General features: G+C 36.9%; 1 protein-coding gene across 1 annotated transcript in view; it reads left to right on the top strand.

Annotated features, from left to right (window-relative positions):
* TNKS (tankyrase) overlaps positions 1-14082 on the top strand; it is a gene marked incomplete at its 5' end in the record, with an annotated part of 126364 nt that overhangs the window by 81160 nt on the left and 31122 nt on the right. Inside the window, 6 exons of the mRNA XM_083862058.1 lie at positions 2713-2807; positions 5798-5864; positions 6264-6450; positions 8382-8503; positions 10306-10397; positions 10490-10568. Of these exons, the coding sequence (XP_083718184.1) occupies positions 2713-2807; positions 5798-5864; positions 6264-6450; positions 8382-8503; positions 10306-10397; positions 10490-10568 (642 nt within the window). The remainder of the gene's footprint in view (positions 1-2712; positions 2808-5797; positions 5865-6263; positions 6451-8381; positions 8504-10305; positions 10398-10489; positions 10569-14082) is intronic.

The following is a 14082-nucleotide window of genomic DNA, read 5'->3' on the forward strand; positions in this document are numbered from 1 at the left end:
TGTTCACTTTTTTTTTTTTTTAATTGAGGCTCATAATGTCATCTAATGAGTAGTTTGTGTGGCGCAATATTATCTTTTAGGTACCTAGATTCTGTAATTAACATGCAAAGTTGTAACTCCAGATTAGTATTTTTACCTATTAAATCTATAGTGTTAATGAATGCTCTTTCTCATGAGAAAGGAAAAGAAGTTTTTAAAAGCCATGGAGACAGGCTTTCTCCTTCCTGAAGCATATGTAAGCACAGCATTTGTAAGATTAGCCAAACTAATGAGCAACTGGGGATGCTGGCTTGTGGATACAGGGGGAGCAGCAGTCCAGGTTGTCTGCTCCTGCACGTGTCTGTGTTTACTTGTCCTTGCCCATCAGTTAAGTTGTTTCTGTGGCCCTCTTAACTCTCTGCCTCTCCAGCACTGGGTGTTTGCAGTTGCAGATTTGAAGCATGCTGCCTGGTGGAGATCTCAGCCCCATCTCCAGGGGTGGGTGCAGGGAGCATCAGTTGATCCTCCTTGGAGAGGTGACTGCAGCATGGCACACAGCTTTGCTGAGGCTGCTGTGGCCCACAAGGCAAGCACACCAAATGTCAGGTGCCTGGCTGCAGGTAAATAATTCCTGGTGTGCTGGGCAAGACAAGATACTCTGTATTTCAGTCATGGGACTGGGTTGTCTGCATGCACTTGCTTGAGAGGAAAAGGAAGCAGCTCACCTTTCTGAAAGACATGGCTGTAAGTCTGAAGATTTGGGTTAACACTGATTTGCTTCATTTATGCAATCCGTTGTGCAGCTATAAACTTGAAAAGTTTGGGGTTCTTCTCTAATGAAATTATTTGGCAAATGCAGGTCTATTAACCCTGGAAATACAAAGTGCACAGTCCCAGCCTGAGCCATAATAGTTTTTCTTTTAATTTTAAGGAGCGAGCAAGACTCTGGGGTAATGTGTCTTTATTGAGAACATCTCTGTTAATAATGTTTCCTATGAGTCAAGCATCATTTTGGAAGTCTGCCATCACTGTTTCAGAAGTGGCGAGCAGACAAGAATGGATGGAGTTTAATTGTAGTGAGGTTAAAGGATTCTGCAGTGTTCCAAACATTTAATGCCTGGCTGCAGTTTCTCTGGAGTCTAGACCTTTGAATAGACTTTTCTGTAGTCCATTTCAAATTAATTTTAGGTTTTCTGAGTTACTAATTCAATTGATAAAACTGGATTTAGTAACCAAACCAAGGAAACCAAACCAGAATAAACAGTACTGAAGTATTTTGCTAATGTCAATAGCAACATCAACCTTATCCACATTTTCACTAGTGTTTATGATATGCAGAAGACAGTTGTTTTATAATAAGAGCAGATAAAAAAAGACTATATTGCCTTCTAGATCAGTCTAAATTAATTCAGTAATAGAAGCCTTAAAGAGATTAATAGATCCTAATAATTTTTGTGATCAAACAACTAAAAGGTTGGACATGTTTGTTGTTACTGGTATTTTGTGTCTTGGAAACACTCTGGGGATCTTCATGTTAGGAATGTTAGAGGTCCTGATCTTGAGTATAGATAATTGTGAAGACAGGTCTTATGGAAACTTGCATAATTGCTTCCCCAGATTTACTGAGTTTCCCAGGTGTTTTTCTAAGAGATACCCTGTGCTGTCATTTCTGATAGTACAACCTGTGTTCTCAGTATGATACATGGGACACTTGGTAGTTGTCAAAGTGGTTACTCTTTCTGAAGCAAAGTAGCAAAGTGTTGAGACTTCAGTAAAATATAATACAGACTGCTCCCAAATTATAGACATTATAAAATCTGTGTTCCTGGAAATCCATACTGTTTATGGATAAATAGTACTGCTGCGGTTCTTCGCAGATGAGACCATTTGTCTTGACTTTTTTGTTTTTTAACCTCTTGATAATAGTGAAATGTGACATCTTCTCTTGTAATACTGCATAACAATGTTTTAATGCTGACAGTAAATCTATACTTGGCATAATACAGGGAGATATGTAAGTTTTCCCATGTTTCAAGCTGTTTTATATGTGGGGTTTTACTGTAAGAAAATGGTATCATTTGGCTGCATGCCACAAAATAAATTGCAACAAAGATCTCTTTAAAATCCTCTGCTTCTCAGCCTTGGGAAGGAGAAAACATCATCCATTTCTGTAAGAAAGCAGTCCCCCCAGGCTGAGACAGCATACAAAATTTGTTTCATAATAAAAAGCTTTAAAAAATAAACTTCAAGGGGAATTACTGTTGTCAACTCAAAAGCTTTCAGTTAAAATGCGTATGAGTTAGCCATGGAGAAAGGTGTTATTACTCTGTTATTATGCAGCAAGGTGCATTACTGCTGAAGACCTGTATTCTGCAGGAAACTGCAGTCTGCATACAATTTGCTCTTTGTCTTACCATAGCACAGTTCAGAACATGTATGGATACTTCTTTGGTGCACAGATGATGATGATAATGATTTTTAAAACCAGCTTAAATTAAGAGGCCGTTATTGCCTTACGGGTGCCTGTATTCTTACCCACCTTAAGGCATATTTGATTGGTTTGACAACAGGAGGGGGCTGCCTGTGCTGTGTATTTGTTAATTCAGCTAATCACAGAAGGGTACTTAACTTATCTTGGTAAAATGTATGAGATACTAAGAGTATTTCAATGGCAGTAAGTAGAGGAATTCAGATTGATGTGGCTCCCATTCTTCATCTTCTTTTGTTTTGCAGTCCACTCCTTTACACCTAGCAGCTGGCTACAACAGAGTTCGGATAGTCCAGCTTCTGCTTCAGCATGGTGCAGATGTACACGCCAAGGACAAAGGGTAAGTAAATTCATTGATTCATTACCTGTTTGCAGCAGTGGTTTTGTATTAGTCAAGATAAAGAATTATTTCTTTGGTTCATCTTGCAGTATAATCTCAAATAATTGTCTAAGAACATGATATTTGCTTCAAAAATCTGAGTGTGCTTCAGGTTAGTTGTGATTGCACTTGTTTTGAGTCTTCTTTTACATGCGTAATATTTTTTCCAAAATTTTTCTCTTTACTTCCATTCACAGACTACCCTTTGAAATTACAAATTAACAGCGTTATTTTTGGAAAGGCAATGGGGAGAACATTCAAGGGCTTAGTGAAAGATGTGCATTGAAAAAGTTATCTGTGGTCCCATTATCCTGTTTCATATGTATGGCTGTAATTCCAAGTAACATCAGTGATGCTCATGTGCTCACAACTAGTGGTCCTCATAGATCTATCTTCATTGAAGCTGCAAAAAAAAAATCAAGATACAATAGAGACTAAACTGTACCATTTTTGCATTAAGGGTGGTAGTTATGTAAGATATCAGCAAAGTGCACAGCAGTCAGAAATTGGAAAAGATAATGTGCTGTGTGTTGTTCTCATCTATACATTTCTGATCTCTAAGATGATGATTTTCACGATGGTTGGATTGGAAGGCTTAGTCCTAGCACTGTAGAAGTTGGGCCCTTTGTTAAAGGCACACATTTTGTATTCAGAATCCTTAGAAGTAAGATATGTGTGTGTGCTCTCCAGCAGCAAACTTGACGCATTTATTGTATTTTCATTTTCTTCTGAGTCCAGCCTCGTGTTGAAGAGATTTTGAATTTTCTTAGCTTCTTTCCTTTTTCTCATTTCTCTCCGAGAGAGTCCCAAATGTACTTAAACTCTCAAAGTTTGTCTAGTTGTAGCTCTTTCATCTATCCATTTACCCCAATGGCTTTTTTAACAATATTGTTGTTTAAAATTTGACATAATATACAACTCAAAAAAACAAAAATACACCCAAAACTCCCCACAAAAACCACAAAAAACAAAACCACAACACAACACAGAAGCCGCACCCACCAACCCAGGAAAACAACAGAACACCTTGCCTCCACCCCCCCCCCCCAAAAAAAAAACCAACCCAAAAAATAAACCACAAAAGTCCTACAGTAAAGGTGCATATAATACCTATTTATGTAGATCCAGCATTAGTTAATCAAGTTGAAGGTATTTTGCACCTTTCCAAAGTTTCAGCATCAGGTGGTAGAAAATTCCAGTGTAGATGCTGTAATGAGTTTTGAACAATTTGCTTGGAATGTGTGAGAAGTAGTTAAGTTGAACTTGACCTTGGGGCTGGAGCAGGAGGGGAAGGATAGCAAACAATGAAAGGAAAACCTTTCAATACTCACTCTGTAATGAACTTTAAAACAACCCAAACATACTTAGAAACATCTAAGATCTTAGTAAGCTCCCACTTTTTTTTCAGTGTCATCACACACTTAGAATCAGTGTGGTGTTTTATTTTACCTTGCTGGTTTTTGTTTATACATAATTTATAAGTAAATGGGCTATAAATAACTGTCACGTTTCATTTAAGGAGCTAAATTAGGCTACATTGATTCTGTAGAACTCTTAGGTTCTTTTCAATGCAGTCAATTCAGAGAAAGTGCTTAGGAATTGTTCTGTATTTTCAAAATGGCCACCACTTCTAGTTACTCCCAAAGAGAAACCAGGCCAAGGAAGCAGTCTTTCGCCACTGGTTTTTCCTTTCCCTTTTAGCTGTTGTGCTGCAAGAGGGTAAGGGAGGGGATGCTGCAGAATTGGCCAGGTGCATTGCTGCAGTGATTGTCTTTGCTAGCAGGTCTTGAGGGCCTGTCCTCTGAGATTCCATCATTTTGGCACAGAACAAGTTTTTTGAGTACTCTGTGGAATGGATAGTCTCTCTCTACCTCACACGCTCACCCATAAGTTTTAATTAAGAAAAGTAATGATGGAAAAAGCAGTCTGAAAAATTTACCCCAAATGTATTTTCCTCTCCTGTGACAAATGCTTCTGAGAGCATCCACCTTAAAATTAAGTTTATTTAATTGCTGTCTACTACTTGCTGTCCTAATTCTCTCTAAGTCAGTTTTGCAGTCCTGGAATCACCTCCTGTATTTTTCATAGGTATTATGGGGTTAATTATAGTTTTCGTGTATTATGTTTACTGATCTATTGAGCCGTAACTAGCCTGTCATGCTTGGGTTGAATTAAACTCATTTTATCCTCTGCAGTAATTGCCCATCTCGCATCTTCTTTTCAATGCATGACTTTTATTACATCTTGTGCTTGTGACTAAATCCCTGTTATTTATTTTGCTAGTGTAATTTTTAAGTATGGCCTGCAGTAATACAGCTCTACAAAAATTACAGGGACTCTCTTAGAAGTATCTTGAACAGTTAAATAGGTTGTACTGTAAAAAATGAAGGAAAATCAGGTCATTCCACAGTCTAGAGCAGCAATTTGAGTCTGCTTTCCATGGATATTTGTACATCTTCATAAAATACCCAGGAGTTATGTTAGTGTTATCTGGGGAGTTTTGCTTTTCACATAGCATTTTAAACATGAGTTCCTGTTTAGGCAGAAGCAGAACACTGTTGAGGAAATTGAATGTGGAATGGGACTTTTCCCCCTCCTTAATAGCTTCAAGAAAGATTACATCAAAGCCAGTTAATGCTAGTCTTAATGGTAGATTAAACATCTGTGGCCTGTTACAGCAAAAAAAAAAAAACCAAAAAAAAAAACCACAACAAAAAAGCCCTCCAAAAACCAAGCAAGAAAACCCTAAGTGTTAATGCTGCTCTTAAATAATGTGTTGTTTGGGGAAGTCAGATTTTCCCCTTAATTTGTCAATTCTAATTTTTAAATACTTAACTACTTAAATATTTTAACTTTAGTTTGATGTTTTCATCTCAGTAGGGAGAAAATTGTTCCTCCTGTAAAAATGCTGCTTTAAAAAAATCTGTCCTTTGCCTTCTTCTTCCATGCAGTGGTCTTGTGCCTCTTCATAATGCATGTTCCTATGGACACTATGAGGTTACAGAGCTGCTGCTTAAGGTAAGCAAAAGGATGGAAAGTAATTACTGTTGATTTAGATGTATTAGACGAGATATGAGCTGTTCAAATCAGAGTTGCGAAGAGTTGTCATTTCAAAAGCCTGCAACTTTAGGTCTTTGTTGGAACAGTATATGTGGCCTATTCTTTATCTAATTTCTTTGGGCTGATGATAGAGTTGAACCTTTCTGTTCAAAAATTAGCTCACACAGAAATTCCAATTCTTTTCGCAGATTCAACAGTATTTTTGTGTATGCTGGTATTTTTAATTAACTTTTTTTATGTGTGTGTATTCATACATGAGTGATTTGAACCAATTTTTATAATAAAATGAAAGTTTGTATGCTTTTTAGTTGTTGAAGGTGATTTCTTACTAATCCAAGGCTTTTTTTGCTGTGCTAGCATGGTGCCTGTGTGAACGCTATGGACCTGTGGCAGTTCACCCCGTTGCACGAGGCCGCTTCCAAGAACCGTGTGGAGGTCTGCTCCCTCCTGCTGAGCCACGGTGCCGATCCCACCTTGGTCAACTGCCATGGCAAGAGCGCGGTTGACATGGCTCCAACGCCTGAGCTCAGGGAGAGGCTGACCTGTAAGTGTTTCCAGACTCAAAACACTTGTTGGCGGGTGGAAAGGGATGCTTTCCTTCCAGGCCACCTTTCTCAGGCTTCAGAAGTGGATGCAAAGCAGCAGAGTAGCTGCAGCTGTGCCGTGCACTTTGAGTTGCACAGGTACCTCTGATACATCATTTGTCATATTGCCTGGTTTTCTGAAGTTTAGAATTATTAAGGTACTGCTGAATCAGTGATTTTGGGATTTTTAAATTTAAAGTCCAGTTGAGTCACACAGGAGCCTCTGTGTTGAGGCTCTGTATTTCATTTAGAAATTTACAGAAGGTAGGTACCTTTGATGTGCAACCTTGGAGATGGAAATCACCTCCTTTTGTAGTCTTTGCAAACCTTATGCTGTTTACAAACCAGTATTCCAACTGTAATTTGTGTGCCTTTGCATTCCCTCTTTGGGAGATCTATTTCCTCGTTCTTAAAAAATGTAAAAGATAATTAAATGAGACATACATGGAAAGAGAGCATTATGAAGTTACAGAAAACTTATTGAGAATTAGATTCTCAATAATAAATAAGTTTTTGGTTTTGTCTCTCACCTTTCCAGTATAGCAGAAGCCCCCAGACACTAATAATGTGATCCTGCTCTACTCACAATCACAGCTAGTCAGGTTTTAGTCTTGTCGCTATTCTTTGAAGGGAAGATGGTGAGATCATATGCAGCAGAAAACTTTGGTCTAGAAGAAAAGAGGAGAGCATTAATATCTTTTAGGTACTTCTCTACTCTGAGTCCTGCTAGAAGCTAAAGCTTCTGGCCTAGGAAGGTTAATTTAGCATTTATTTAAATTAACAAGCAAAAAAATAAATAAATTAAAACTTCAGTTTATTTCTGTATTTAGAGTTCCTCTACGCTAGTTAAGGAGAATTCATGTCCATTAATATCCACTGAAATTTTAAACAAATGTGAGCATTATGTCAAATTTGACAGTATCTTGATGGGATAGCTTGTGTTTGCATCCCAAAATACCATATTTTTTATGTTCTTGAGTTGTTTGATCTTATACTTTGGGAATACAGTTACATTATGTTTGTTATTTCAAGATTTATTTGCACTTGTGCTTTGAGTAATGCTTTGCTTACAAAGAAATTTAAACCAGACATTAAAACAAAGATGGGAGAAGAAAGTCACTCGTTAACTAACTTAAGATTTCAAGCTTGCTTATGAAACAAAAATATTTATATTTTTACTGAAATTGAGGTATTTTTTCCTAATTCCCAAGGTCAGATTTCATTTTTGCCAACCTGCCTTTTGTCTCTACATTTTAAGATAAACACTTCTTTTCAAATTCAAAGTTATTTAAAACTAACATGAACTAGTTGCTGAGCTAAAAAAGATCTGGAAATAGCATATTTAGTGATCTGTACTTGCAAAGATATACCTGCTAGCAAAGCTTGTTTCATCTTTGGAGCAGACAGCAAATGCTTAGCTAGTTAACTTTCTTTAAGACCAATTGTTAAGTATTTTATATGTGTATTATTGTTGGTTTTGTTTTTATTGTTATTTATAATTTTATAGAAATTATATATATACTTAGGCTTTACAGTGAATTATTTGTCATGCAAATACAGCAAAGTTTTTGACAAGTAACTGTAATGCTTTATTTTCTTAAGAATGTGGGTGATGTACACGTCACATATGCATTTTATGTCAAGTGGGTGGAGGATAAAAGGGGGAAAAGCTATAAGGATTTAACTCAAGGAATAACTTCCCCTCTCCTTTAGCATGTCCCTTTGGCTTTGGCAAAGCTTCTTTCATGTTCTGAGTCCCAGGTCAGCTGCCACCAGAAGACATGCAGAAGCACTCCTCTTTCCTCTTAATTGAGTATAGCTGTCTTACTGCAATAACATTTATAAATGTGACATCTTGCTGAATATTAAATGTGTCTTTTTCCTCTAACAGATGAATTCAAAGGACACTCTCTACTGCAAGCAGCCAGAGAGGCAGACCTAGCCAAAGTGAAAAAGACACTTGCTTTGGAGATCATTAATTTTAAGCAGCCACAGTCGCATGAGACTGCACTGGTGAGATTGTACAGTCAATCCATTTGTTTCATGATGAATGTGCTGGTAGCCTGGAGTCAAGGAGTTTTATTTCTACACTATGAAAATACATTCATCATCTGAGATTGAGAATTTGGCATTGGATACTTCCTATACTAAAATAAAATCACCATTATAGAAAAAAAATCATATAATTTATTTTATCACTTTTTTCCTTCCTTGTGGTAGATTACAGAAGCTCTCCAGCCACTCTTCACCTTTTTATTTTTCACTTCTCTTGCATTTTTTCCTATAAACCTCTTTTTTTTTGTTCGTCTGTTGATGTGGTTTTTTATGGGTTAAATTTTATTTCTGTAGCCTAGTTTCCTTCATGTTTTATGTGAGCAAACTTGGATGACAAATTTTCTTCATAGGATACGTAAAACTGTGGTGAAAATAGGTGTATGTCACAGGGTCTCACAGGTTTGGATGAGTACTGACAGTACCACATTAGCTGTAGACACAGGGTTCTTTTGAGACTTTCCTGCCCTTATTTAATTATTTAAAGAAGCAGTGGAAGCAAAGAACACAGCCAGTATCCCAGATGTAGTGAAGACTTTGATGCTGAGACTGATGGTATTATTAAAACCACTATAGTTATGATACTTTATTCCATTAGAACATTTTCTTCCCGTTGGCAGGTCTCAGCTGCAGGCATGCAACTGTATATTTAGTGTTGGAAACATTGTGATTGTGATCAGAACATTGTGTGTTGGGTACCAAGCATCCATATGCTCAGCTTCCTCTGTGGAGGACTCAGCAGCCTCGCCTGAAGTTAGAAGCAAGATAGGGAAGAGAGGTTTATAGGCTGAATGTGAAGACACTGTGAAATTTGGGATGATGTTATCCTTTTATTCTGAGTGTGTCAGCTGCTGCTATGTGGCATCTCTTTAGCTGTATAATGATCACTTCATAGTCCTGTGATGTTCTTTGCTCTTTTCCCCCTGCTGATTCTATGGAGACAGCTGGACCAAATGGGATATTTTAGCTCTATTGATATATTTGGTTCACTGTTCACTGAGTGCTTGACTGTGATTTTTTCAGTTTTTGGCTGCTATATATGAGATTTCCAAATTGTCTCCAGTCCAAATGAAAGAACTTTGCTCCCAGAATCAGATGAAGTTATCTGTAATCTAACGGAGCTGTTCCTACTCTAAGCATGATAATATTTTCCATGGGCCACTGAGGTCTCTGCTGTATTAGCCAAAAGGTCAAAGCAAACACTTGGCATAGGTTTTAGTGTTGCTTTGAGGTTTGGCAATACTTCAGCATTTGTGTTTTAGGGCTTGTTTATCATATAGGCAGGAAATAGAGACAGGATGTTATCTGCAAAGCCTTAAAAATGGTGCCACTCTTCAGAGCAAAAGTTGATCTTAATGTTTATTTACAAAGCTTGCCTTTGCTAAATTTGGGTGTGCCCTGCTGACTAACAGAACACTTTGGAGACCCTCTGTAAAAAATTAGGCTGTTTCAAACTCTTTGTCTTTCTTTGTCTTTCTTGTTTTTTGTGTCACTTTGTCCTGATAGTTGATCAGTGTAGGTGGGACCATACTGCTTTTTTCCTAAGTGACAAATAGCTTTAAAATTAAAATTGTTTTTCTGAGTAGAATAATTTAGCATTGATCAGTAACCTGTATTTTGTTCAGTATGGCGAATTCTGTTTGTAAATTTTGTAGTCTGATTTTAGCAGAATAATTAAGGGATGAAGTAATGCATCTTTAAAGTTCTTTATCGTCTGCATAGTTGAAATATGCTTTATATTTACTTTTTTATTTTTTTTGCAGCACTGTGCTGTGGCTGCTGTGCATCCGAAGAGGAAACAAGTTACAGAACTATTGCTCAGGAAAGGAGCTAATGTAAATGAGAAAAACAAAGAGTAGGTTTCTGAAATGTTTGAGTTTTTCAAAGATGTCTGACATACTAGGAATGCAAAACTAATACATCTTTTTTTTTCCCCTCCCCCTTTAGTTTCATGACACCTTTACATGTTGCAGCTGAAAAAGCTCATAATGATGTCATGGAAGTTCTGCATAAACATGGAGCAAAGGTAAATATACTTGCATGTATTTTATTTAAGACAAAGGGCAGGAAGAAGGGTTATGTTTATTATATATCACATAAGTTTTTATGATAGTTATATAATATCATATGATAGATATGATGCTTTGATCTTCTTGTGTTAACCTTGAAGTGTGCTTTATCTGAAATAAGTACAAGATCCTCAGGAATCCCATTTGAAAATTGCTTCTCTTCAAGTAACTGAATAAAGGCTTTAGGAGTCTACCTTACTCATTTTTAATGAACCTTGATATAATTTCTAATAAATATGGTTATCTTGGTACCTCACATTGCTTTATCTTGTTGGCCTGAAAATTTCCAATGGCTGAGGGTACTGACACTGAGTTTAATATTCAAATGCTGAGTATTCCTTAGCCCTTGCTTGCTTCTTATTCTTGTGGTCAGATTGTTTTGCCGTGCCCTTTAGCTATTGATAGGTGCCGACCTAAGTAATTTGTGAGCTTGTGGTGAAGCTTGCTTAGAAACACGTTGTTCAGCAAGTTATTAAAGGCAGAGGAAGATATAACTAACTTTATTTAGAATGTGGTAAAACACAATTTCAGAAGTGTTTTGGAATGATCTTTCTGCAAGTTTTAGCAGCAAACTTAATATTCATGGTAATGATATACATCACTTCTTAATTTTCTCAGAAACTCTTCTTGATGGTACTTTCTTTGCATTGGCTAGGATATAAAAGATCTTGGTTTTGCTTTAATGGGGCTCAGATTACTCTTTTTAAGTCTTCCTCTTCATTCAGGTAGCTATAAATGGAGAATTCATTGTTATGAATACCTGTTGTATTATGTTATTGCCTGTAGTAATGATCAAATGTCACTCTTGCTGTGATAGGAGGTATGAGCAATGTAGTTGCATGCACAGTTAAGTGTTTTTGTTTTGAAACAATAAATTTTAATTTATAACCTGGTATGAGAGCTTACTGCCAGATTTCTGATTCACTTCCATAGTACTTTAATGGCATCATAAAATACCTTAACAACAACCATGGCAGAGCTGATCATTTTTGAGAGTCCTAATGCACTGGTGACTACTAAGTTTTGCCTAAGGGGAAAGCAGGGTCAAAGTTCTTGATTATAGTCATTAAAACTATTGGTTATTATTTTCCCAGATTCACTATTAGTTGCATACCATACCTATGCACTGAAAGTAAAATATCCATTTTGCCATAGGAATAGACTTTTATGAGGATCTGCTTTTGCAGAGGAATTCAGTACCGATGGTATTCGGGTAGGCACTGAACTGGATGTGCTGGAGTTTCAGATGTACTGATACCAAAGTACCACCTGCTTTGAAATACAAGGAGCTTCTATGTGCTGCTACTGTACTCTTGTTACTTAAATTAATGCTCCCTTGAAAATCTACTTCAGTTGTAGTCAGGTTAGGAGTAGTAAGGTCCAAGATGGCATCCTTACTAGAATAGACCCATTTTGTTTTGTCAGTAGCATGTTCTGATGATAGCTTGTAATTCTTTTATCTCCTGAAGCAGAGATTCCTAAATTGTGATCCATGAGTCACTTATGGACTGACTAATGGTGATGAGGGGTGCAGTTATCTACAGAATGACGCTGAGTGGTGTGTTCTGTGGTTTATTCCATCAACAGTATACCTAGTGATCATTAAACCTTGTTCTTCATTCATATCCCATATCCTATGTTATTCTGAGGATAGGCCATTTACATTTATGATCTAGCAAATCACTTAAGTGCATGGCAGGAGACTAATCAAAGTTAATATTAAGTGCATATTTCCATACTGCTGTGGATCAGTGTCCGAAGTTTCTTAGCTGTAAAGCAGTAAATAATGTGCCATAATTTTTAATGAGAGGTAGATGATTAAGGCTTTATGAGGCACTTTGAAGTTCCCAGATGAGATATGATCAGGAGTATTAGTTAGTTAACTAGGCATATTTAATCACTCTACCATGTTTGTCTTGCTTGTATGTTATCATTTGACCTCTTGCCCATGCTTTGACTGCAGGCATTTGGTTTATCAGATACTCTTGACATTGGCATTTCTTTATTTCTGACTGTTGTGACATGGCAACTTTCATTCCTGAAGCATCATACAAGTTTTGATGTTTTTCTTTTGTTGTGTGTTTGGAAGTTTTCCTTCATGTTTTCTCTTTTTGTCTCTTGAATTTTAGTTACTTCATAAGATGTAATCAGATATATTAAGGTCTTTGATCATCTCTGGTTGTATTTTTTAGAAGAGAGGGTTCTCATGAGCTGGTGAATCTAGTCTCCCTGCAATAGCAGCCTCCCAGTGAAGATCCTTTTGTTCTTTGAACTGCATCCTCCTGCTTTTTAAATACTTCTCTTCTTACTTGATGCTTCTTTCAGTGAGGTATTTGCAGTGAACAAACTGTTTCTTATTAGCCTTTGTTTTAGTAGGCTAAAAGCCTCAAACACTTAATCTTCCCTCATAGGGGAATGTTGCTTTTTCCTGTTCATCCTTATAAACCCTTCTCTTTACTGGCACCAGAGGAAATCTTGGAGTGCAGGCAACAAGAATAGAATTCATTCCCCCCTGCCTTCTATGATGGCACTTCTCTACCTCTGTTGTAAGTGCCTGACTGATGCATACTGGGATCATATTTGCCTTTTTAGTAGACATGAGACAGTAGTACTCAAATCCTTCCTGTAATCTTGCAATGCACAGAGAATCTTGATTTTGCTAACATTTTATATTTGTGCCCTTCAGCACAATCCTCCTGTGCCAAGATCATTAATGCAAATAGTAACACAAAATTATCCCACAACCAGCCACCAAGCAGCCTTCCCCATTTCAAAATTTTCAGTTCTTCCAACAAGCTCTCTTTTTTCAATATAAAATAAAATAAAAAATTCCATGTATGATCTCATATAAAATGCTTACTGACATGTATATGGATGACACCTACCATATAGGGTTTTTCACTTTGCAGCCATTTTTTCTGTCAAAGGAGAGGTACTGTTAAATTCAGCTTTAATCTCCCTTCTGGAAAGCACTGTTGATTACAGAGAGAGGGTAACAATTTGAAAAAGATGTGTAATTAGGGCTTCAAAGAAAGTAGAACTTTCTTCTTCTGAAATTCCATGACAAAAGGAGGACAGTTGATCCACAAAATAACCAACAATAATAGCTTTAGGAGACAAAGTCATATAAAATTCTGTAGATAGAAAATAATTTGTGATTGTTTTAGCATTTTATAGGAAATTCTTCTGTTTTCATGAGGAGAAGCTGTGTCAGCAAAAGTGAGTTCACATACAGTGAAGTATGTATGTCTACCCATTCCTTGTTCTATGGAAAGGGCTAAAGTGTGATAAAGACTGCTTTTGGGAATTTGGGATGAACAAGGGATGGTCTGTGGTCTTGGAGCTGGATTTAATTATCCATAATGTTATCACTGTGTAAATTTGCTATTTGAAGTATGTTAGATGGTAATAAATAGTGAAGGACTGCTTGAATAACTTGTGCTTGATTGAGACCTATTTTACGGAAAAAAC

Source organism: Zosterops lateralis (genome assembly GCF_965231275.1).
Source record: "Zosterops lateralis genome assembly, chromosome: 5".
Classification (NCBI taxonomy): Eukaryota; Metazoa; Chordata; class Aves; order Passeriformes; family Zosteropidae; genus Zosterops; species Zosterops lateralis.